A 25,466-nucleotide genomic window follows, 5' to 3' on the forward strand; every position below is an offset into this window, starting at 1 on the left:
TGTCAATGGGGAGCTCGTTCCACCATTGAGGAACCAGGACAGAAAACAGACAGGAGGGCAAAGCGCGCCATTTGGCAGAAGCAGAGCGTGTTACATATCTTTTCACAAATGTCCTCTCATTTCTCAGTAGATGAAAATCCATTTAGCATGCATCATCAGAAGAAATGTCTAATTACTTTTTGTAATGCAAGTTCTGCTCTTTCACCCAGTCACTTTATACCTGGCTCCCAGGACGGGATGGGATATAAAATAGCGTTAATCCCTCCAATGTGTTCTGATCTACCCTGGTTCGCCTCCCACTAATAATGTCTCTATTCCATATATGAGTCACAATAGCAGGGTCCAAGGGACTGGCCAGCACTATTTGGGGTGCAAACGCTAACTCTTATATCACCTAATTGTTGCTATAGGATGTTAATATATCTGTCTATATTTCAACAGTCTAACATGTATAGGCTGTTGGACAAAACTTTTTTTCCCATCACAACCCCTTTGGTAACCTTTTGGATGGTCCCAACCACTTTGTTGGGAATCACTGGACTAAACCAGATAACTGTACATATTGCACTCTATAGCTTCACCCCAAGTAACAGTAAAATGCATAATAAGTACTTGTCATATTTCATGTACGTTTTGCGATAACACTTGTCTTGTAAACATCCCCCCCTCTTTCTCTCACACTCTCTCACACACTCTCACACACACACACACACACACACACACACACACACACACACACACACTAGCATTCAGACAACTTGATATTTTACTGTTTACATCTCTTCGAGGAGAGATCAGACAGACGCGTTATTCGACCAATCATATGTCGAGTTTGAATCGGCGTTTGTCCAATCACAGAAGAGAACGATGGGCAAGCCTAGCCCCCAAAACAGTGATTGAAAAGGAACGTCATCTGTCTCATACAGTTAGCTTTAGCCAACATTAGCAAAGGCGTTCAAAACGACTGTGTTGATTTTTGAAACGACTGTCCGCGGGACGGTTATTTATTTGGTGCTTCCTGACTCAACAGTGCGAAACATGTACACTAAAGCCTTACTCCGATGCAGAGACATGCTGAAAGGAGAACTGATCGTGTGAAATGTTGGCTAGCGTAATCCAAGCTAGCTGACGAGCAGGGGCCGAGAAACGAAAGTGGCTAACATTAACGAGAGCTAAGCCTATCATAACGACTCTGGCCACTTAAACATAGCTGACAGTTAAACGACAAGAAGAAGGACGGACGGGGATACTTCCTACCCTACAAAGTGAGTAACGTCTGGTACTGGCTGACGCTAAATGTCGAGTAATCGTATCATACTAACGTATGATAGTCATCCGCTAAAGTGTAGACAACACTTTGACAACTGTGAACTTCGTGAGCTCCTTAGCAACCACCATACGTACCCTTATTGTCTCTGCCAGTGACCGTTGACTCTTAACCATGGGTCATAATGACGAAAGTACACTCGTTGGTGTGTTGGTGGTGATGATTATCATATGAATGTCACGCCAGTTATTACTACGCCGGGCCCCGGTAACTGGCGTCAATTTTTACTGTGTATTTTCTACTTTTACAGTTGGCATCAGTGTGTCGGCTTACAATTGATTAAATTACGTTTCTAAATCGCTGAATGGAAACATTTGATGTATAATGTTCAAGTGTCTGCTCATGTGATGTTACATTCTTTCCCCTTTCACATTGTGTCTGAATACGATCATGTTTTTGACTTCATGATTGTAGAATTGTAGGATTATTACCAAATAATGGCACACACTGAAAGTGATGTTTTTAATAGTATTTGTTCACATGAATATATGCAACAGGTGGATCTGATTAAAATAGTTTATTCTATTATCTGCTAAGAGTTGAGTTTCCCCTGAAGTGGTAGAGGACAACAATGTTTATGTGGAGCTACACACCAATGGTGTAATGAAATTCCTATTTCATTATTTGCAGTCAGTGTTGCATAGCAGAGCGTGCCTTCATGTTTTGTACAAAACACGAGTACAGGTATTGACTTGTTGTACGGCCTTAGTGTGAGTAGGTTTATTGGGTTGTTGGTGTGTATATGGCTGTGTGTATTGCAATGTGCTTGTGTGATGGCATGTTCCAGAAATGGCAGCATCATCAGTGGCCTGTTTGTGTTGGCACCCTGATGTGAAATCTTGCACAAGCCGTGCTGATTTAGCCAGTGACTGCTGCGAGTCTACCAGCCTGTCCAAAGCCATTTATCTTCAGTTTAACTAAAGAAAAGAATGTCAAATGCGAGGAAGGACAGTTGGATTCGCTGGGCACGTGTCTGAACAAGAAAAGACTGAGATGCAGATGAATTTTCTGATTACACCAATTTCCTTTTTAGTGTGATATCTGATACATAATTATCTTGCACACTGAGCTGTGTTAAAACCTTGTCTAATATTTAAACTTTTTTTTAGCCATCTATTATATTTCCGTTGTCACATTGAGGTTATGCTCGCCATTCTCTACCAAAGAGTTATTAAAGTTAAAGATACACACATTTTGACCCGAGTCTATCAGTGATTCTGGACTGCAATAAACCTATAAAATTAAATAATGTGTGGGCTCCGGAAGATTTTCTGAACAATCTTATGTTAATATATCATATATCATATATATTATATCATATATTCCATATGTTATAGGGGTGGGTGAAAAAATCGATTGGCGTATGTATAGCAATTTTGGGGACGGTTTTAAAGATCGTTTTTTCTCCCCAGAATCGATATTTCTATTTTTGATATGGTTGAGACGGTGATGACGCAACGTCATATCCATTTCCGGAAAAGACAGCCGAAACGGCGGACACCCCTAAATCACCGGAGCTTTTTTGTAACTAACATTGTACTGCTATTTTTTACCGTCGCACAACGGGCTTTTGAGCGTAAACAGTGAAACAGGCGGAAGAAAACGACAGAAAGTGTCCAAGTGTCCGTATAAGCGATAAACATGTTACTTTTCTGAAAAGGAAACCACTCATGTATATTTACTATTGCTGCTGTTGTATGAGTGGCGTAACTCCTGTTGTGAATGGGGCAGTGCTTGGAGTGTGCGGTGTGGTGTGTCTACGTGTGTGGTGGGAGACAGAGAAAAAGAGCGTAGCAGCTAGAAGTCCGGTGTGCATACTAGCAGCTTATGTAACAGCTGATGTCTAATAACAAATGCAGCAATGCCTCGGTTCCACAAGAAAGTCTCTGTGTGTATGTTCACCGTGCGGTTGGTGGGAAAATAAGGGGTTGGTCCTGGAGCAGACTGCTTCAGCACTGGAGAAACTATCTCCCTGCTTCCCGACTAAGGTCCGGAAGATGGGCAGGATAAAAGAATCAACACTCCTCATAGGTTTCTGGAGAGGAAGAGCAGGTATATACACATTTTGTTGCTCGCTCATACTCCAGTATATCATGACACATTTACCCTGTCTTTGGCTATAGACTGATTGACTGTTCAAGTAACAGCCCTAGCTTCCCGACGCCACTGCACTGAATATGGCTGAAGCTGTTCAAAGAGCACTTGTTCCAGGAAATTGACTGCTTCTGATCTGGTTTCAGTGATGAGTCATCAAAAGGGATCTGAGATATCCCCTGCCTGTTTATTCCACCTCTCTAATTTGTTAAAAAGTCAGAGAGGCTCATTGAGGGTAAAACAGATTCCATTTCTTATTCACCTATATTTTTATTGAACAAAATTGAGCATATACACATTCCAGTTTTTACAAAATTTTTAAATGTAAGAGTAGTAGTACCTTCAGAATCTTAACAATGCCCATCCCTAGTGCACACAGAGGTAGAGAGAGAGAGAGGACCTGACCGAATTAATGTATTGCACAATTTTACTTAATTTAAATTTAAATTAACATTTGAAATAGTAAAAGAAATAAAAAATCAATAAGTGCTGGTCAGTCTTGATATTGTGTTGGGCTGCCACAAATATATGAATCGGAAACACTGAAAAATCATACAGTAGTTAACTAATAGTTCATTTATTTACTATTACTCAATACAAACAAATTTTTTTGTTGTGGAAGATATAGTTTCTCAGATTCAGATAATTTATATTCGGAAGCTTCTTAAGTTATTCCAGTTAGTTCCTGAATTAGTGATCACTGCATTTTCCACTACTTCTACTGTTGCATTGTAGGATACTGTACTACAGAATACTGTTGCATTTATTCCAATCACCTATACTCTACACCAAAATGAACCAGCCAGTTTGACTACTGTACCCAACTATGCGATTGTGCGCATGCCCAACTCGGGAGACCCAAGGCACAAAAGTTGCGCCTTCCGTGTTCTGTCACACGTGTAGTGCAGTTTAACTGGAACTGCATGCTCTTTTTTTCCCTTTCAACTAGTCTGTGGCCCCGTCCAGACCGGGCGTCTCTAAAAGGTAAATGAAGAAAATGACTTGGCCTGTCATTCAACAATATCGAAACGAACCATCAATGCTTTTTTCCCCCCACATTCACTTAAAATGTGATATTTTAAACTTAAATAAAACAATACATTGTAATTTCTGTAAGTTGTCTATTTATTACCAAAGGATTTATCAGTAATACAATTAAAATGGGAAAACATTTGAATAATTGCATTGCAGGTCGATTTAAGGTGTGCGCCTACATTTTCTGCTTGTGCCCCTAAAATTTTCAGTAAGGGGCTACAGTGCCCTTTAAAAAAAATATGTTTGGAGCCCTGCATGATACTGTCATGTTGTTGACAGTCAGGAGAGAGACAGTTCTAGTTTGCTGCTGTGTGTATTCTGCGTTTGACAGGCTAATCTGGCTCAGCGTGTATCCCATCAGCAGCTGTTAAATTGAGTTAGCTGTTAAGGCTGCCCTGCTTGTCTGAAGTCTGGGAACTGAGGGTGTTCTGGGCCTGTCTGTTAGCAAGCTGACTCTCATACAGCATCAGTGATTTTTGCCTCTGCCATTTTTCAAATGTTTGAGAGGAGAGGAGACAACATCATCACCACGTGACCTACACAAGGCACAGTCTTATGATGACGCTGTGCATCATAACATAAACCCAACTAATTGATGATGAAATTAGTTGCCAACAGTATTTATAATTGAAAAGATTTCATAGATTATTTGTTGCAGCCCTAAAGTAGTGGCCAACCAATATGGCTTTTTCAGGGCCGATAAAGTACAAATTATTTCTAATCTAAGAGACCGATGACTGATATTTGAAACCGATATTGGTCTTCAGTAGGGGTGTTGAACCGTATTGAACTTACATTGGACTGTTTGGCATGAAGCTTTCGGTTGGGCACACATTACAAACCAAACCATTCGTTATGATCCTATTACATTTAGAACAAAAAAATGAATGAAGCTTAAATTGTGTGAAATATAACGTTCTCAGAGCCGCTGCGCTCAACAAGGCAGCCCACACTACGTAACAGGCAGCGTGCTGTCTGCTCCTCCCCAAAGCTCTCCAGTAAGGTATGCCGGGGGGCACGCTACGCTAAGCTAGCTCGTTGCAACATAGTAATGCCATTAAAACACACTGCTACACAAGGTTACATCGTTGGGACTATTGCAAACATGTCAACTCATTTACGCTGACATCACCCCAGTGTGTCAATAGGTGGAACTAGGGGTGGGAGAAATAATCGATTCATAGATGCTTCACGATTGTCTTTTGAACAATTATGTCTCGATGCAGAAAAATTAATAATCAGAATTTTCAACAGTAAGACCCAACTAAATAGCCTCCGTGTTTCACACTGTTTGATGAACCGCTGCAAGCGAATTAGAAACGTGAAGTACGTCCCTCTGACATCAGCTATGGACGGACGTAGAGACCCTGCGCATTGTGTTTACGTTGTAAGCTACATGTTAGCTTGGCTAAACAAGAGCAACCGACCAGAATGTTTTGACAAGCATCCACTGCATGGAAAGCTAGCCTATGGAAGCGTTGCGTCTTGTTTCCTCCGATTTTCAAATTGGCCAAGAGATATGCAAGCCTTCAAAGCAGCAGGGTGTCTCTGCAGAAATAGTTTTTTCTACTGCGCTGCGGAACACACTTACACCGGAGCACGTAGCCTCCCCCTGCTCAACACGTTCAGCTTCCACCAGCTAAGCAGCTTTGCTATGTTGCACTTCTATCATGATTTAATTGTGCTGTTTTTTTGTTCTTTTTTGTTGTTTGTTTACCACATATTCCACAGAAATTACAATTTTTCTATGAGAGCTGGTATAAACTTCTGTATCGTTTTTAGTTTTTTTTAAATGAAAGCTGTTTTGATTTTCATTTATGCTTAAGCTAAATGTAGGTTTGGTTTTTTTTGTCTCAGGGATTGCTCATCGCCCATAACAGAAAGATTTTGTTGGAAGAGAAGTCTTTATTTATTTGTGGACAAGGGCAGCTTTTAAGGTTTTCAAGTTTAGAACACGTTGAAGTGTTGTTGTTTTTTTACAACAAGGTTGCTGCGACAGGCACATTTTTGTTGTTGTTTTCTTTGCTGGGAAATATACTGGCAAATATAACCATCCAGTTGACATATCTCTTCCATTGATTATTATTAATAAATTATAATGGAAAGAAGTGTATCTGTTCATTTTCATTATTTATCAAAAATAATTTTTAGGGATGCATCGAGATGCATCAATAATCTGTTTATAATCAAATTGTAGTCCTCTGAATTTAAAATCGAATCATGAGGTGCCTAAAGATTCCCACCCCTAGGTGGAACTAGACGGAAACACAGAGCAACACGCACGCTACAAACTATCCCTGCAGCATTTAGGCTGCCATTCCCAACTGATTCAAACAGGGCAAAACAAATACCGAGGCGATTGGTATCCTGCGGATTCCTGCTTTGTACAACAAAACTAAAGCCCAAACACTGAGCCAAACGTTCAAAGCAACCTCTGCAGACGGCTGCGCGTCAAGGGCTACACAAAGCTACCTGACAGTACAGCAGAGTCGCCGCCACCAAACAGCCATACCCGACCCCCTCCACCAAATCCGCCTTCCGCAACGGTGAACGGACATTGCACCTGCGAGGGAACCACACCTCTGTCTGGCGGCGCACCCCCACGCCACCGTCTTTGTTTGTAGCTACTGTATCCCAATTTCGTGGCATTTGATGACTGACGCATTTAAGTCCTATGCACGTCACGTGCAGTGCGGTGGATCAAGCAGATTGTGACAAGTGATAGCTATTTTAAACAGTCTGAGTGACAGCAACCAGCAGCTTTCTCTTGCGCGTAGGACCTCTTTTTCTCTCTCTGCCAGAGGTGGTCTCCATAATTTACTCGCCAAAGACAAAATTTACCCACATTTGGCGACTGGCGAGTGATAATTTTGGACCCTGCACTCATGGCTTCAGCACAGAGAGATGTCATCTGCAGCACCTTTATAGCCTCTGAATGTAGAGGTATTAGTAAACAATGCTTTCAAGAAATGTTTATTTTGTCATTATGGGAAGGTGATGCTGTACCTGTGATTTTAGTTTTAGTTCTGTCTAAGATCAATCAGCAACACACCATTTTTGGAGGTTTTCAATTTACAGAGCCAGGGCTGAGTCCGCACACACAGAACCTACAGCTAGCAGGCCGTGAGGAAATACTTGCTGATTTTACAAAAAGTGTATTGGATTAAAATCACTTTCTGCCCCTTAAAAGCATACGCAGAGTACAATTTGCTGGGGGGATTCGTGGGATTTTCCCCTTTCTGGTCTACATATCCCCACCTCTGCTGAATTTTTTTAATCTCTGGTGGGGACAAAATGTATCCCTCCCTCAAAGTGATTAATGCTTAACTTTTAGACCATATAAAATACCTAAAATAGAATTTAAAGCGCTTTAACATGAACAGTCTATAGAACAATAAAATCCGAAATGGACCAACCACGGTCAGTGCTCGTGTTCCTGAGACAATAGATGACATTGCATCTAATTTACCTAATGATCCTGGTTCTATTGGCCTTGATCAATGCAGTCAGGTTCTGCTAGAAGTTCTTCCTGTAAAGAGGGAGTTCCTTTTCTCCACAGTTGCAAAGTGCTTGCTCATTGTGGGATCTATTGGGTTTCCCTGTGATAATATGAGGTCTTGACCTCACTATGTCAAGTGACTTGAGATAATGTATGTTGTTATTTGGCACTATACAAATTGAATTGAATTGAACACACTCATGATATCCATTCTAAAGCAGATGTAAAATATGTAATTTTATTTTGAATTTGTTATATTGTTCTTTTCTTCACAACTATCTCACGACCCACAGAAATTATATGGACCCGCAGTTTGAGAATCACTGAATTAGATAACATTCATACTGCAAGCTCAATTGATTCAGTAGCAAAACATTTTCTAAATTTTCCAAGGGGAATCTAACATTCTAGTACATAGTTTAATTTTAATTTTTTGAGGAAAGTGTTAAATATGGAACTTGAATGGTAATCTAGGGCTATTTTAACTGCTCTAAAAAAGGACATTTAGCAAACAGCAACGTAGTGTAAGCTATTTTATTAATGTTACATACATTTTATTTGGAATCTGTTTTTGAGTTGCCTCAGCAAAATACTGAGTGATTTTAAGTTGGGTTTTTATTCTGAAGGGCAGAACGGAAGAAGGGAGCGGATGCGCTGTAGTGTGTTTGACTGTGATAAATAAAGCTGTTGTTGTTCTGTCTCGGGTCACGCTGGTTCATACTACGGTCTCCCTGTTGTTATTCCTTATAAATGATATAGTACAGGCGTAACAATAAACGCTCGGTTATTGCATCAATTCTTGAAGGAGCTGGGTCCTCAATTTCCTTGGCAGGCATTACTACTATCAGGAAGTAATTTTGAACTCTAAAACTCAACAAGTGACGGCAGTAGTCTATAATCTATTATGGTCCATCACTGCATCGATGCAGCATCTTCCACGTCCGCATCGTAATGAATTTTAGAAAAGGTTAATTTCTAAACCCCTATGGCAGGGTCAGTAATAGAAAATATACTGAATATCAGAAATTGACATTGATAGTCTTGTAGGTTAAAATGCTTAAAATTTCTTCTGGTGATAATTTCAGATTGAGATTTAGGGATTTTAGTGTCTGATTGGACAGTGATCACTGATGTCAAGGGTAAGAACTCCAGGGGGAGGGTATTTGTGTGGTCTGTTAATATGATATCAATTAGTGTGGAGTTAAGAGTATTTTTAAAATTTGGTCTCTAAGGTTTGTCCATGAGTTGAAAAAGGTTAAAGAACCCCTCCAGTGACGTTTTAGAGTATATATAAATAATTTACTATGCCTAATATTTTGTTTAACATTTTTTACCCCCAAAAAAGTTTTAAAACCCCCCTCTGAGATGGGGCTGGAAACGATCCACTCTCTTTACCTCATTGAGGAATTCTGAGACTATGAATATTCATGATGTGCGCATGACACAGGCTGCACGCCTCGCTCACTACAGCTGCAGGCGCTATGTTGACTGGCGCAACAAGACAACAACGGTGAGATTCAGCCATAAAACTTTCTCAAACTGCATATTGCACTGCCTATGTGTGCACTGGAAGTTTCCGGTTTCTTTGCCTACATTTGCATATTCTACAGTGATCGGTTTTCTGTATTTGTGATGTACCAAATCTAGCTTGCCAGGATTCGTTTGATATTCGAATTTCAGTGTACAGAAATCTTCTACTCCAGGAGAGGAATGTGAAAACACCTCTATAGTGACAAAATTTCCTCAGATACAAGTCCCTATAGTCAATGTCAGAAATTTTAGAGGACAGAAAGGAAGAAAAACACATTTTTGAGTGGAGGGGGACTTTAAGTTCAAGGCACTTTCTTTTAACTTATTAGAGCTGTCAGAGCCAGTCCAGGTTAAGATCCCCATTACAATCAATTCAGAGGAGGCATATAGTGACCAGAGCTTTGTAATGTCCTCCAAAGCATCATAATGTGCTGAAAGGGGCCGTTCATACCTACAATGGTCACGTCCCCACCAAGACAGAGGTCTAACACAATATATTCATATTTTTTATGCTCAGAGCATGAGGTTATTTCATGGACAGTGAGACAGTCATTTACATAAATGAGATCACCACCTCCCTTAGTTCTGCGATCACATTTGAAAATGTTGTATCGGTCTAATGCAGTGTCATTATTGGTAATCTTCGAGGAAAGCCACGTTTCAGACAGAACCAGGATGTCTGGGGAGGAAACATTCACCAAAACATGTATATGGTCCATTTTTGGGAGCAGGCTTCTGATATTTAAGTGCAGCAGACCAAGGCCATGACGTAGTTTAAAGGCTTGGGAAGTTTCAACAAGTTTATTAGAGATAAAGTTAGGAGAGAGTGAACGAAGTGCACAAAAGTAGGAGGAAATATTAGGTTTTTGAGGATACATTACTGGGTGAACTCCATCAGCCCTGAAAAAGGATGAATGGATCCAAAACACGGTAAAATTGGCAATAAACCAAAGTCATGAGCACTGCAGGCAGACAGGAACCCTGTGTGGAGAATAGGGATTCTACTTTTTGGACAGCTCAGTGGCAGAATATTGTCCAACAAAATGTAGTTATCGTGACAGGCCTAGGCTGGATACACAACTATTCTCTGCTATCAAGCAGCCTGATGCTGCCGTTCATTTCGCTAATGCAGGTGCTGTAGACAGATAAGACATTATGTTGACCACTCTGTGGAGTTTGTTGATGCTCTTAGTAGTCAGTTGTGGCTAGCCAAAGCACCTAAGTGTTTTTAAGCATAAACCAAAGTACCTGTGCTATTTCTGGATGTGGTAAGCAATGTTTGATTCATTCCCTTAGGCCTAGTTAAATTCTTTCTTTAGGCCTGTTAAGTAAACAGTGAAAGAAACATACTTAGAGCTTCTGTTGTCTATATTTCAACTTCTTAAAAATCTGTGGGACATTTTTAGGGTTTTTGTTATCAGACCCTCAGTTTAAGAGTCAGTTTAGATCTGTAATAGGTTTTTGTTGGCTGAGAAGTCATAACCACTACAATTTAATCTAAGCAGTATAAATTAATAAGTACTATATCAAACTCATAAATCTGGTGCACTTTGTTAGATCTTAATTTAGTTACTTTTTTCACCACAGATAAAACGTAGAGTTCCTCCTTTTCTCAAATGCCGACTTCAAATGGAAGTCATGAACATTCATGGCCTTCTTTGGGCAGAGATTTTACATTACTTGAAATAGCAGTTTCTTATGCCATTGTGCTAAAATGCTTTAGATCAGTATATTGTTTAGTGTCTGTAGTGTGGAATTGGACACACCTTTGGATTTAGTTATGAAAATATAGTTGTAAGCACCAGTCTTCTTCCTTGTTTCCAAGTGTACCAAACAATACTATCTTAAGGGGTAAACAACAGTACACATACAAGTATATTGTTGTCCATCAGAATTCTGGTATTGTCTCACTCAGTGTTTCCCATAGGATTTTGTAAGAAAATGGTGAGTGGATATCAGACCATCTATGGGGGTCCGGGTCATTTTGTACATTTTAGAATTAAAACCATCAATTTGTTGAACTGTGATAGCAATTAAGGAGGCTAGATCTATGAATAACTTTACACTCTTGTAAACAATTATGTGTCGTAGTAAAGAATTTAATCATAAACCCTAACCTTAACCATATGTCTCATGGCCCCCATGAAGTTTCAGCGACTCTTGTTCGGGGTCAGGACCCCCAGGTGGGAGTGACAGTTGTTATGTTAACAACTGAACAACTGTAATGTTAACAAACGAGACCGTCTGACCAACAACTTAGACAACTTAAAGGTGTTGTGCATCGGTAGGAGCTAATAGCAAGCAAACACCACCCGGAAACCGGGACCAGTAACCAAATAGTCAATTCAGTCTCAAAATTAAGGGTGTTTATATCTGGTAGATATGAGAATTTTTGGAGTGAACTGAAGGTGTAATACGAGCACTGACTCTGTCAACCAGCAATATCAATGTACAATTAATACGACTTCTGTCAATAGATAACAATAACGTGTGTGTGTGTGTGTGTGTCATGTGACTCGGCTGATGAGCCGGACGCGCCTCTGGTCTTTAAATTTAACAGTGTGCTGGGTTCAGACGCGATGGCAGAGCAGCACACAAAAGTCCCACTGCTAGGGTAGAAAGCTGGTCCACAGCACCACCACTAAGACGGAATCAGCACTGTTCCTCTTGTATCCGATTTCGACAATCGATCTGAACCTCTTTTACAATACCCTCAAATAAACTTTCCCAGAGATGCTGAGGAGTGTGATTCCCCAATAGTTCCCACAATGTCCAGAGCCCTCAGCATCTCTGGGGGAATCTCATCCCCACCTGGCACCTTGCCGCTGGGGAGATTCTTAACTACCTCAGCGACCTCCGCCAAGGTTATGGGCGAGGCTTCTCCCGAGTCCTCAGACTTTGCCTCCCCCACAGAGGAGGTGTGGCAAGGGTTTAGGAGCTCCTCAAAGTGCTCTTTCCACTGCTCGACGATGTCCCCAGTCCGGGTCAACACTTCTCCTCCCCGACTGAAAACAGTCTGGGCCAAGCCCTGCTTTCCCTTCCGGAGACGCTTGATGGTTAGCCAGAACCTCTTTGAGGCCAACCGAAAGTCCTTCTCCATGGTCTCCCCAAACTCTCATAAGCCCCAGCCCTGTTGGCCTCCCAGTACCTGTCAGCTGCTTCCAGAGACCCTCCAGTCAAGCAAACCCTCCAGCCTCCTACTTCAGCCCGACAGCTTCCCTCACCGCCAGCGTCCACCAGCGGGTTCTTGGGTTGCCGCCTCAACAGGCACCATCCTTCTGACCAAAGCTCCGAGCCGCCGCCGCCTCTGTAATGGAGGCCCTGATCATGGTCCACTCTGCCTCCATGTCCATTTCCCAGTCCCCCTCGGCATGTATGAGAAATTCTTCTGGAAAGTGTGACTTCAATGCCACTGGGATAGACGTTCCCAATTAGGGCTGAACGATTAATTGCATTTGCGATAATATCGCGATGTGATTCTAACCGGACGGGATTACACGGGTCACGTGATACGCGAGCGAATAGAGCACTCGGTTCCTAGAACAACCATCAGTCACGCTGCACTAACCTGCTGCGCAATGTCCTCAAGTCCGACAGAACAGTCGGAGACTTAAGTCTCGAAGAGGAACAGCACGTCCGTTCCAAGGACGATGCTGCGCAGCGTCAGGTGTTGTGCAGAACATGCAGTGCTACCGTTGCTACTAAGGGGGGCAATACCACCAACCTGTATCAGCGCTTGGCACAGCGCCACAGCGGCTACATGACGAGTGTACGGCCAACAAGTGACGAACACAGAACCACAAGAGTTGTTTGAGACTGTTACTCCGCATGAAAATGTCTTACGTGGCACCGTGAGGTGACGAACAACACGACTATTCCCTCGTTAAAGAGACAGACTGCTAACAGAGAGAGAGCTCTCTCCCCTTCTCCTCTTCAACACATCTCGCTCTGTCAGTGTGTGCGCGTGCGTGTGTGCGCTAATTATAATTGCAAATCAAATCGCAATATGTTAGAAAAATCGCAATTCAATAATTTCCCCAAATCGTTCAGCCCTATTCCCAATTCACCCTCACTACTCGTTTGGGTTTACCAGGTCTGTCTGGCAGCCTTCCCCACCATCTGATCAAACTCACCACCAGGTGTTGATCAGTTGACAGTTCTGCACCTCTCTTCAGAGCTAAACTGTCAACAAGTGTCCAGAACATATGGCCGCAGTTCTAATGATACAACCACAAAGTTGATCATCAATCATATGCCTAAGGTCTTCTGGTACCAAGTACACTTGGTACACCGTATGCTTGAACATGGTGTTTGTTATGGACAATCCATGACTAGCACTGAGGTCCAATAACAAAACATATGGCAGGCCATTCCTCCCAATCACGCTTCTTAGGGTATCTCCATCATTCCACACATGAGCGTTGGAAGTCCCCAAGCAGAACTACAGATTTCCCAGATGGGATCCTTTCCAGGACAACCCCCAGTGACAAGAAGGGAGGGTACTATGAGCTGCTGTTTGGTGCATACGTACACACAACCACCAGAGCAAATGGTGAAATAGTTATGTACACAGTCTTGTACTTTATTTTATTTTCTGTTTTACAATTTTTTGGCTCCTAATAAAATGTTTTATGGTAACAATTCCTCTCATGGTTAACTGGCTTGGATCCTGTCTAAAAACTCTTTATACAAGCATTTTTATGAAACATCAATGGAGTGATGTGGAATCGGTTATTCCGTTTTCGGGTTCTGATTACGGTGATTGCGTAAATTTGCTCCCGTTAGCTAACACAAAGACTAAATGTCACTTTGAGATGATACCCTACCGCCACTGGCAGCTCTGACGTCATTACGCTGCACTACAAAGAGACTTTATAGAGAGAGATAAACACTGCTCTTTGCTAAAACAGTTGTATTTAGATGGAATAAATATGTAATACGCATCCGGTCACTGTTTTTCTGTTTTTCAAGTCTTTGGACTGGCGACTAACTTTGATCTCCTATCAAACTTAACCTGCTCTGGAGCATAAGTAACGATGATGATTTACCCCAGTAACAAGAGAACCAGCTTTGTAGGACGGAAAACCCAGAGTTTAACCTGATGTTACATGATAACCGCAAATCCTGCTTCGTAGTACAGGCCCCCGGTCACTTTTGCAATTTCAAAAAGGAAAAAAGCTAGCAGCAACAAAATGGGCCAAGCAAACATTCCATTCAATGGGCAACATTGGTCTCACTATTGTCAAAGCCTAAAGTGACTGAACTGTTCAATTGTCTTTTTATCTTTTAAAATTTTTTGTCTGGTGTCTCTCTTTTTTTCATCTCAGACAGGTAGCAGTGGGGGCAGAGCCATGGGTGCGTTCCTGGACAAGCCCAAGACAGAGAAGCACAACTCACATGGTGAGGGCAATGGCCTGCACTATGGCCTGAGCTCCATGCAGGGCTGGCGGGTGGAGATGGAGGATGCTCATACAGCTGTTTTGGGACTTCCTGCTCCTGGTATGACTGACTGGTCATTTTTTGCTGTGTACGATGGTCATGCTGGCTCAAGGGTTGCCAACTATTGCTCTAAGCATCTCCTGGAACACATCATCGGTGCTAGCTTAGTGGCCAAGGCTACACAAGGCTCCCAGGCTGGTTCAGACAGTTCCACCAGTGACCCTTCAGCACCAGTTCCTCATACAGTGGAGGCTGTGAAAGCTGGAATCCGGACAGGTTTCCTGAGGATTGATGAGCACATGCGCAGCTTCTCTGATCTTCGAAATGGCATGGACCGTAGTGGCTCCACAGCAGTGGGAATCCTCCTTTCTCCCGAGCATTTTTTCTTCATTAACTGTGGTGATTCTCGAGCTGTTCTTTACCGCAATTCAAAAGTGTGTTTCTCTACACTTGACCACAAGCCTTGTAACCCACGTGAGAGAGAGCGCATCCAAAATGCTGGTGGCTCCGTGATGATTCAGAGGGTGAATGGGTCACTGGCTGTATCAAGAGCCTTGGGGGACTACGATTACAAGTGTGTGGATGGGAAGGGCCCCACGGAGCAGCTGGTTAGCCCTGAACCAGAAGTGTTTGAGGTGATTCGGGCCCCGGAACAGGATCAGTTTGTAATCCTGGCGTGTGATGGCATCTGGGATGTCATGTCCAATGAGGAGCTGTGCGACTATGTGAAATCCAGGCTTGAGGTGTCAGATGACCTGGAAAGAGTCTGCAATGAAGTGGTGGATACCTGCCTGCATAAGGTGTGTGGACATGTTTTTTTATCAGGTCTTTTGTCTGTTTTTGCTGTGATAGCTTCTGTTTGTTTCTGAGTTACGGAGAGTAAAACCATTGACACAAATTCAAATTTTAAATCCTTGTGTCACCAAGAAAGCCATTTTAATCTCCTGATTCAAAGGTAACTGCACGATGACGAAATGTTCAATGTGTATATTTAGTTGTCAGAAGATGTTTTTGTTTGTTAGACTTATCAGCCCCTCCAGGATTTTGCAATGTTGCGATCACAACGATTATCGCAAACACAACTAATCTCTGTTAATTCAGCGCGACCTTGCAATTTTGTCCAATCACTGCAACTTTTCCTCAAATTTGGCCGATCATAGCATTCCCCGGGGCAAAATATTGAGCTACACATCACCAAGCTCACTGCCTTGTTTCTGTTTTTGAATATGCGGACATGTGCGACGCAAACATCTTGCATTTACCACCAAAAAAATTACTGTTGAAGACTGTGAAAAGCAAGTCCATGAGGTTCTACACAAAAGCGGAGGAAAACTGTTTTGCACTGTGTGCAATTTGGTGGTGGAACACCAATGAAAGTCATTGATTGACAAATACCCTCTACTGCTAAACACACCCGGAGAATAGCTGAAACGCGGGGACAACAGACAAGAGAAATCACCGTGACAGAGGCTGTTACATCCCGACCTGTTGCAAGTGCTTAAAAAGTCAAGGTGAGTTGGATTACAATGTTAGGTATAGTGGTAATGTTAGTGTTAGTATATCATAAATTTATAGAGGTGTGTTTGTGGGTGAGAAAGTCATCAAATGAAAAGTAGCTCAAACAATATCCGTGTTGTCAGGGATTATTTCCAATTGAGAGTGCATATCGTCTTGAAAAGATTTATTATTTTTGTATTTCCCTAAGATTTGTGAAGATTGGGTTGCCAATTTCACTGCAGTTTGCATTCCACACACAGAGTGATCACTGCAATGAGAAAATTTTTGATGGAGAAGGTTGTCAATGGAGAGTTGAAGCATATTTATTTAAGTTTTTTTATTCTGTTATTTCTATCCACTCTTTTATACACAATGTTTTATTATTCATGTCTTTATTTTAGTATTCTATTAATTATTTTGTCACTGGTGTTAAAAAGAACACAATTTGTCATTGCTATTGACATCATCAACTTTTTGTGGTTGATGAATCAACTACTTCTAAGCTCCAAAACAGTTTTATTATTTGGAGGAACACTCTCAGGAGCATTCTTTATTGAAAAATAAACATATTTAAAGCTGCAATTTCGTAATCCAGAGCCTTTTTGGTAAGATTACTTACATCAATTTTGAAGTCCCTGCAAATTCATAGCAAAAAAACCACCCGCAATTTTTTTAATTAAAGCTGACGCAAAATCAGGCATTTTGGCATCAACAATCAAAATAAATGCCCGCGAAATCCTGGAGGTGCTGACTTATGTTGTTAGTAGTTTTTACAGCTTTAATGGCCCATGCATATGACTATAATTTGATGGGCTTCTGTTGGCTTGAAAATGGTTGTAAAAATCGTGCAGGTTACCTCATTAATCTTGATCAGCAGCTGTGATCAGTTTTAATTCAGTGGATTGCAATGCATTTAAAAAGTAACAGGTGCTCAGGTGAAAAAAAATGTATGAAATAGCACTTTTATGTCCTCTTGGTTGAAATTTACCTGGATGTATCAACATCTCAGTTGTTTCTCAGTATATACTTTTCCATTACTTGTGCTTTGGAAATCATAACCTTTTCTATCAGCATTACACAAAAACTTTGTCTCTTACCTGCACTTTCCTTATTCCTCTCTCCCTCCATCCATCGTAGGGGAGTCGGGATAACATGAGTGTTGTGCTAGTGTCTTTGCCCAACGCTCCCAAAGTGTCAGAGGAAGCTGTGAGGAAAGACGCTGAGCTCAACAAATATCTGGAGTTGAAGGTTGAAGGTGAGAATGAATGAATGGAGTAAAGCTGTTCAATATTAAAAAATGAAAAATTCCTCAATCTCATAATCTTTATTTAGTTTCTCCTGAAAACAGTTCTGGATTATTCACATTCCTTGTGTGGCTTAAAATGAATGTTTGGTCTTTTAATTTAAGTAGCTGCATGGAAAGAATGCGAGTGGAACACAAGCTAGTGTCATGTGCAAAGTTGTGTTATAAAAGCCTTTGGTTCATATTTTTATTTACAAGCTCAATAAATTATTTATGAACTCTAGTTACACCCTTTAATACTGTCATTGAAAATGTTGATTTGAGAAAAACAGGTCTGTATCTTTGTTCTTGCAAAGGTTTCTCATCTTTCTCCAGCTGAACCTATATCATGTATGCATATGTGTTTTCTCCATTCACCAACCCTACCACTCTAACCTCCAGCCACATCACAGCAGAAGAATGACACCATCATTGCCTCCATCTCAATTTTAGCAAGGATTTCCCTCATTATTCCATGTTTGGTCCTATCCTCTTTTCTCTCCTTGAACTACTTTTTCTCCACTCACTTCAGTGTTTCCCCTAGGATGGAGTTGTAGCAGTGGAGGTGAAGCATGCGTGCGGGGTGAGGGGGGAAATTGTGAGCCGGCACTCTTATCGATACTGCTTATCGATCCGGTACTTTAACAGTTCTCTTATCGGTTCTTTTTGTAGAAAAAATTAGACTAAATGAGTTTAAAATGGAGTAGAGCCCTTCTTCAGTTGAACACTGAACAGCACTATTTTGAAAAAAATTACTCATGTAAGTACTTTACATTTTTTTTGTTGAGTGATGGGACTAACATAAAGCCTGTCAAAGCCCTTGGACTCTACTGTTGTAAAGGGTTGTAGGTCTTTCACTACTCTTTCACTGGCTGCAGCTGTAGTGTCTGACTGGGACCAGCAGAGGTAGAGTTTACTTTTACTTCCACTTTGACAAAATATTTCCCAGATCGCTCGTTTTACAACATTTACTTGCAAAACATTTGTAACACTTGTGGAAACGAGGGTTTTCTCCATTAATTTGTTTTCAGGTAAGAGACATTCACTGTCTTCCACTGTCACACGGAGCAGGTGAGTGTCTCTGTCTGTGCTCCGTGTGTCGCGCAGAGAGCTGGCCACAACCCCTGCACAGCGGCTCTGACACAGACTCAGGATTAGGAATAGCGAAGATTCATCATAGACGAATGAATGAATTTCTTCAATACCGTTAGCAGTACCGATAACGTCAGAGCTCATTGATACTACGGTCACCTCTAGATAAGGCGGAGTCCAATCTCCTCTCGTTAAAATTTTGCGGAAATAATAATTCAGGAGCGGCGGTCAAAATCCAGTAGTGGTGGGTTTTTCTTCATCTGGCAGGACCTGTCTGTCTACGTCAGCGTAACAGCACCTGTGTTTTGATACAAGTTAGCGCTTAGCATGCTTGGCTAACGTCCAAGTTTCAGAGTGAAACATGGGCCGCGGTACAGTCAAAAGTCTGGCTGCACTTTAACAGAGAAAGCGACAAGTCAAAGTACAGCATTTGCGGGAGTTTATTACCTGCAAATTGGGTCGCACCTCGGATCCTTCCAAACATTTAAGGCAGCACAACATTAATTTGGAGCAATGTACAGTGTTAGATGTCTTGTGGTCTCTGAGTGCGACTGTATGTCACCCTGCTCATCAGCACAAGCGGAAAATTACAGTGTTATAGCAGCAGGTATCAGACACAAAACACACCTGACAAAATATAAGAAATATAAGAACTGCAAAATTACAAGTATAAGTAATGTAAATGTATAGAAAATTCATAATATTTGTGAAAGCATCAGTTACCAGTATTGTGCATTAGAAGGTAACTGGAAGGTAAAAATGTGCCGGAATTTGTGTTAAAGAGAGAGCGATAGGAGAGAAGCGAGGGAAAGGTAGATTTAACAAGCTAAAGATTAAAAGCACGTTTACTATGCAGCGTTTTTTTCGATTTATATTCTTCCCACACCAGGTTTAATAAGGGTTTCACGACATTGGGGGTTAGCTCCCCCGTTGCTGAAAAAAATCCTAGACGAAACTGCTCTGAAGTCTTTCTTTGTTATGTCCACTCTCTTGCCTAACTAGTTGCTTGTTAGTTTGTGTAAAACCTGGGCTTTTCAGTTGTTTCAGATTCTGGCCAAACAAGAAATCTATTGTTAAACTCGAAATTAGTAAAAAATTAATCCTTACAATTGTCTTGTTTTTAAAAACCTAGTACCACTTTTGTCCTGACCCACAGAATGAAAAAAATAACTAGGTCTATTAGGAAGATACATTGTAATATCCACTGTAAACTGTGTCATGCAGATGGAGGTAGTTGTTTATAATACTGCAAATTAATGTTTGCTTAATGGATTGATAGGCACTCAAAAATGGGTTCGCGTTGAAGGTCAGATCAGAGTTGTGTACATTTTTTGTTTGGTTGATGCAGAGTACATGTTAGGCTTCACTGTTAAATACTGGAAGAGAGAGAGAGAGAAAGAAAGACAAATAGAAAAAAAAATGGAACCGAGAGAGGAAGAGGAATGCTCTGGCTCCATGCCATCTCGGTTGCAGGCCCCTCTCTGTCATCATCTCTCTCCCTCTCTCTGTCTATAAAACAAACGTATGTCCACAGACAGTGGTTGGTATGGTTATATACCATAATTCTGCATGTCTTATGATTTTCCTTTAATTATCCCTATCATACATATGTTTTATGATCCTCAAAGAAATGAAGATCATTTTCCGACATATCCATTTTATATATAAGGGCAGCAGAGAGGCTACTCTGAATGTAATATAATGTCAATGTGCTCTCCACTGCAGGGCTCCAGACAAAAAAAAATATCTCGGAACCATTGGCTCCGAAACCCAGAGTATTGTAGACCCAATGAAATTTTAAGTACAAAGAAAAAAGTACAAAAAAAGTACAAAGTCTAATGTCTCCCTTACCTTTTCTTTCCCCCCTGGAGGAGGTGTCCTTTGTCTACCCTGCATCACAGTGTACACAATGTATTCTTTGCACAGTATGTGCCATGTCCAATGTGCTTTAATCTTGTTACCATAAATGTCCCCAAAAAATTAATAACTAAAATGAGCACTTCAAGCTGTTTTTGCCTATTTGACAATTGTTTATGATTCTTGCCCTTTTGGGTATTATCTTCATGGGTGAATGCACTAATTGTAAGTGGCTTTGGACAAAAGCGTCTGCTAAATGAATGTAATGTAATAGTTTTCGTTTAAGCATTTCTTTTAGAGGTGAACGTTATCCACGATTATATGTAGTTAGTTACATTGAACTTATAAATTAAAACTCTGTCGAACAAATTTACATCGAAATAGCCCTAATAAAACACCGTCCTCCCGGTGTTGCGCAATAGCGACGGGAGATAAACATTGGCAGCGGAGAAGCCGATGTAAGTTGCTGCTGTCTATGCTGCTGGATGATCAGGAGTTTTTATCCGGGTGAAGTTTAACTTCATGTGGAGGTGTCTTTGCCTTGTGTTTTCTGTTTGCTGCGGTTTCCTAACTGCTTCTTTCTCCTCCTCTGACACCATCTCTTATTCAAACTCCCGCTGTCACACATTTGTTGTTTACGGGTCAAGAAAGTGCAGTGTTGAATTGGGACATGGTTAGGACCATGATACATTTTGAATATACAGCTGGTCATCACTCTGGAGCAGCGGCATCTGGGACTCATCAACTAGAGACGTTGTCAATCACGACAAAGGCGTGTTGTTCTCCTGTTCAGGGTTTTGTCTGAGTCAAGCTTCACTGAACTCTGAATAATCAGGTGAACTGCTGTTAGTTTGTGCAGCAGAGGGCTTCAGAACTCTGAGGACTGATTCCTGCACAGTGCATGCTTAAACTCCCGTGGATCCCACAATGCCTCCTCTCTCCTCTCTTGGTCCGTCGGGTACACCCCCATACCTATCTGTGCAGCCTCACTGGGGGTTGTCAACCGAGGAGCGGCACATGGGGGGCGCACACTGGTCTCCCTCTTGCTCGCTGCTGCGCTCTAATGAAAAAAAATGTCAACCTTGCGGTGCCCCCTGACATTCTGCGCCCTAGGCAATGGCCTATGCCAAGAACTGGCCCTGTCCACAGATTCACTTGTACAGTATCCATCTCCACTTCTCTTTCTTCATCACATTTTTGGTCTCATCTGTTCTCCTCCCCTTCCACTATCATTATCCCAAAATGTTCTTGACTATCACCAGCTATGTTAATACTGACTTGTGTTACAATATGCCTGGTGATGTTTCAGAGATGCTTTCTCGAGCGGGAGAGGAGGGGTTTCCAGACTTGGTGACGGTGATGAGGAACCTGTCCACCAACAGCGGCATGCCTCCTCTACCACCAGGGGGAGGTCTTGCCAGCAAGTAAGGACCACTTTCCTCAGAGGGAATGCTGTGATATTTCTGTTATTTCAACACAGGAGTCCTAAACATTTTGAATGAAAATATGAAATTGTAAGGAGAATGCAAAACTTTGGCAAACCTTGTATGTTTCGGCTGACAAGTGACTTCTGAAAAAGCCATCAACTTGCCAGTACAGAGCCAGTGTTGACATGATATTAAAAATAAAAATAATATAGAGAGTAGCATTTGCAGTTGTTAAAATGTGAACAAGATGTTTTCCTTTTTCACAACTTAACCTTACTGTCTCTTGTTTGACCACATACATGCACTTGTTACTTTGATGAATTGTTTGAATTAAACAATTCAAGAGACCTAAATAGAATTTGTTATGCGTATTCTTCCTGCAGACGCAGTGTTATTGAAGCAGTCTACAGCCGTCTGAACCCATACAGGGAGGAAGATGCGGTGAGTGTCAGTATATGTGATGACAAAGCTGTGTCCTTCTTTGACCATTCATACAACACACACAAATCTCTTGGGGCTGCATAATTTATCTGGGTTGAGTCTTTTACATTCATCTTTAACATGCAAGTTTCACACTATGATTACACACTCAATCTACATAGCTCTATCAAAAGTCTTGCCCTTGCTAAACTGTCTCCAAGAGGGGCACTTCCTGTGCATTGGAGAATCCTTTATTAGTTTGCTTCTTTGCCTTCCCTACTACTGTAGCTGTTTGATGATTGTAAAGCTAACACTTAAACAATAAGTCTGTATTCATCACATGTCAAACACAAGTATTTGCCGCTGGAACTACAACAATGTTCTCCTTTTTGAGCCTAACTCCATGGTATATAATATTGTAAGCATAATTTCCCTGCAGAAAGTCAGATGTGGCTCTGCTGAAATATTGGAAATACTAGGTGCAGACTTGGACACACTCACAGACTCTGTAGATCGGTAGTAGTAAAAAAAATAACTCTTAACCAAAAAAAGGAAATGATAGTAAGTAATGTCAATATGTACTACAGATCCCAGAAAGGACCACTCAACTGAAAAACGTTCAAACACGCGGCTTTAAAAGTGCCTCTGACAGGTTTGTAGTTTGCCCCTTCATTGAAGACGGTGACTTTAGTCAATTAAACCAACACAATGTTTCAAGATGTTTTGAAACCATTGCTGTATCATTTTCCACTTGTTTGCTGTCTGTCGTTTTGCTCAGCATGTTCCAGACACCCAAATACAATAGTTTTTGTTTTTCGTTAGTGCAGGTAGTTGTTTACCTTTGTGGCATACAACCAGGTTTTTTTTTTGCGAACAATAGACAATTATGCATATTTATGTAATTGGAAAAAAAACCTAGGCATGTTTCTAAGGGTATCTGGTTTCAAATATAACCCTATTTAGGCTATGGCCTCTTTTTGAGAATTTGTGACACTACGGTGTCTGTACAGAACAGAAGTTGGCATCATACTCCTGTGTTTAATGAAGTACTCTTGCCCACAAATTTTGAAATACACACATATATTGTATGCACCCTTTGACATGATGGCTTAAAAAAGGGCTTAAATGACACCTGTATTGTCCTGTTACTTTCAGAACAGAACATTCATGAGTGTGTGTGTGATTTTAAAAGATGAATTGAATATGTTTGTGAGGTTATGGCACACTGAGATCCCAATGTGATAGTCTGAACAATCATTAGCTTTGTAGTGCAATTTCAAGGCTGTCCGGTTGTTGTTTTTGGTGTGGATTCCTGTTTGATAGCCCATGTTAGGGTGAGGTGATGTTCACGTTGTCTTGGTTTGTCTGTTAGGACGAGGAGTTGCTGTGATTGTTTGCATATATTCACACAAAATTAAAACCAACTCTGCTCAAAGCCACTTTTTGTTTATAGCATCTTTCAAATAACTGGGATGAAAATATATAAATAAATGAATAAATAAACTGATAAATAAATATGCGTGCACACAAGTCAGTAAGTAATTAATTATTTGGACAGCATCATCATCATCATTTTTTTTATTTTGTCTCTGTACACTGCCACAATGGATTTAAAGTGAAACAGGCAAGATATGATTGAAGTCTAGACTTTCAAGTTTAAGTCAAGGGGTTTATGGAAAATATTGCATCAACCTTTTAGGAATTACAACCATTTTTTCACATAGTCACTCCATCTCCAGAGGCTCAGAAGTAATTAGGAAACTGACTGTCCAGCAGTTTGATGGTCATGTACACTGTGTGTGGCATATCAAGATGCTGATTAGACCGCATGATTATTGCACAGGTGTGCCTTAGGCTGGCCAAAATAAAAGGCCACTCTAAAATGTGCGGTTTTATCACACAGCACAATGCCACAGATGTCGCAAGTTTTCAGGGAGCGTGCAATTGGCATGCTGACTGCAGGAATGTCCACCAGAGCTATTGCCCGTGAATTGAATGTTCATTTCTCTACCATAAGCCGTCTCCAAAGGTGTTTCAGAGAATTTGGCATTACATCCAACCGGCCTCACAACCGCAGACTACCTGTAACCACACCAGCCCAGGACCTCCATATCCAGCATCTTCACCTCCAAGATCGTCTGAGACCAGCCATCCGGACAGCTGCTGAAACAATCGGTTTGCATAACCAAAGAATTTCTGCACAAACTGTCAGAAACCGACTCAGGGAAGCTCATCTGCATGCTCGTTGTCCTCATCGGGGCCTTGACCTGACTGCAGTTCGTCGTCGTAACCGACTTGAGTGGGCAAGTGCTCACATTCGATGGCGTCTGGCACTTTTGAGAGGTGTTCTCTTCACGGATGAATCCCGGTTTTCCCTGTACATGGCAGATGGCAGACAGCGTGTATAGCATCGTGTGGGTGAGCGGTTTGCTGATGTCAACGTTGTGGATCGAGGGGCCCATGGTGGCGGTGGGGTTACGGTATGGGCAGGCATATTTTATGGACAACGAACACTGGTGCATTTTATTGATGGCATTTTGAATGCACAGAGATACCGTGACGAGATCCTGAGGCCCATTGTTGTGCCATTCATCCACGACCATCACCTCATGTTGCAGCATGATAATGCACGGCCCCATGTTGCAAGGATCTGTACACAATTCCTGGAAGCTGAAAACATCCCAGTTCTTGCATGGCCAGCATACTCACCGGACATGTCACCCATTGAGCATGTTTGGGATGCTCTGGATCGGCGTATACGACAGCGTGTTCAAGGTCCTGCCAATATCCAGCAACTTCGCACAGCCATTGAAGAGGAGTGGACCAACATTCCACAGGCCACAATCAACAACCTGATCAACTCTATGCGAAGGAGATGTGTTGAGTCAGGCAAATGGTGGTCACACCAGATACTGACTGGTTTTCGGACCTCCCCACGGACCCCACCTATACAGTAAAACTGCAAAT

At 41.5% G+C, this 25,466-nt stretch overlaps 1 protein-coding gene across 3 annotated transcripts in view; it reads left to right on the forward strand.

Moving 5' to 3' along the window:
- Positions 1 to 867: 867 nt before the first annotated feature.
- LOC118284177 (protein phosphatase 1B) overlaps positions 868 to 25,466 on the forward strand; it is a 36,411-nt gene continuing 11,812 nt past the window's right edge. The window contains exons 1-6 of one of the 3 annotated variants that reach the window (XM_035606885.2): positions 868 to 1,265; positions 14,813 to 15,724; positions 17,559 to 17,676; positions 21,962 to 22,076; positions 22,463 to 22,520; positions 23,087 to 23,934. In XM_035606885.2, coding sequence (XP_035462778.1) covers positions 14,837 to 15,724; positions 17,559 to 17,676; positions 21,962 to 22,076; positions 22,463 to 22,520; positions 23,087 to 23,401 — 1,494 coding nt within the window. In that variant the 5' untranslated portion in view covers positions 868 to 1,265; positions 14,813 to 14,836 and the 3' untranslated portion in view covers positions 23,402 to 23,934. Of the gene's footprint in view, positions 1,266 to 10,655; positions 10,754 to 14,812; positions 15,725 to 17,558; positions 17,677 to 21,961; positions 22,077 to 22,462; positions 22,521 to 23,086; positions 23,935 to 25,466 lie in introns of those variants that run through there. The other 2 variants (XM_035606886.1, XM_035606887.2) reach the window with 2 other exon arrangements.

This window comes from Scophthalmus maximus, chromosome 10, assembly GCF_022379125.1.
Source record: "Scophthalmus maximus strain ysfricsl-2021 chromosome 10, ASM2237912v1, whole genome shotgun sequence".
Taxonomy (NCBI): domain Eukaryota; kingdom Metazoa; phylum Chordata; class Actinopteri; order Pleuronectiformes; family Scophthalmidae; genus Scophthalmus; species Scophthalmus maximus.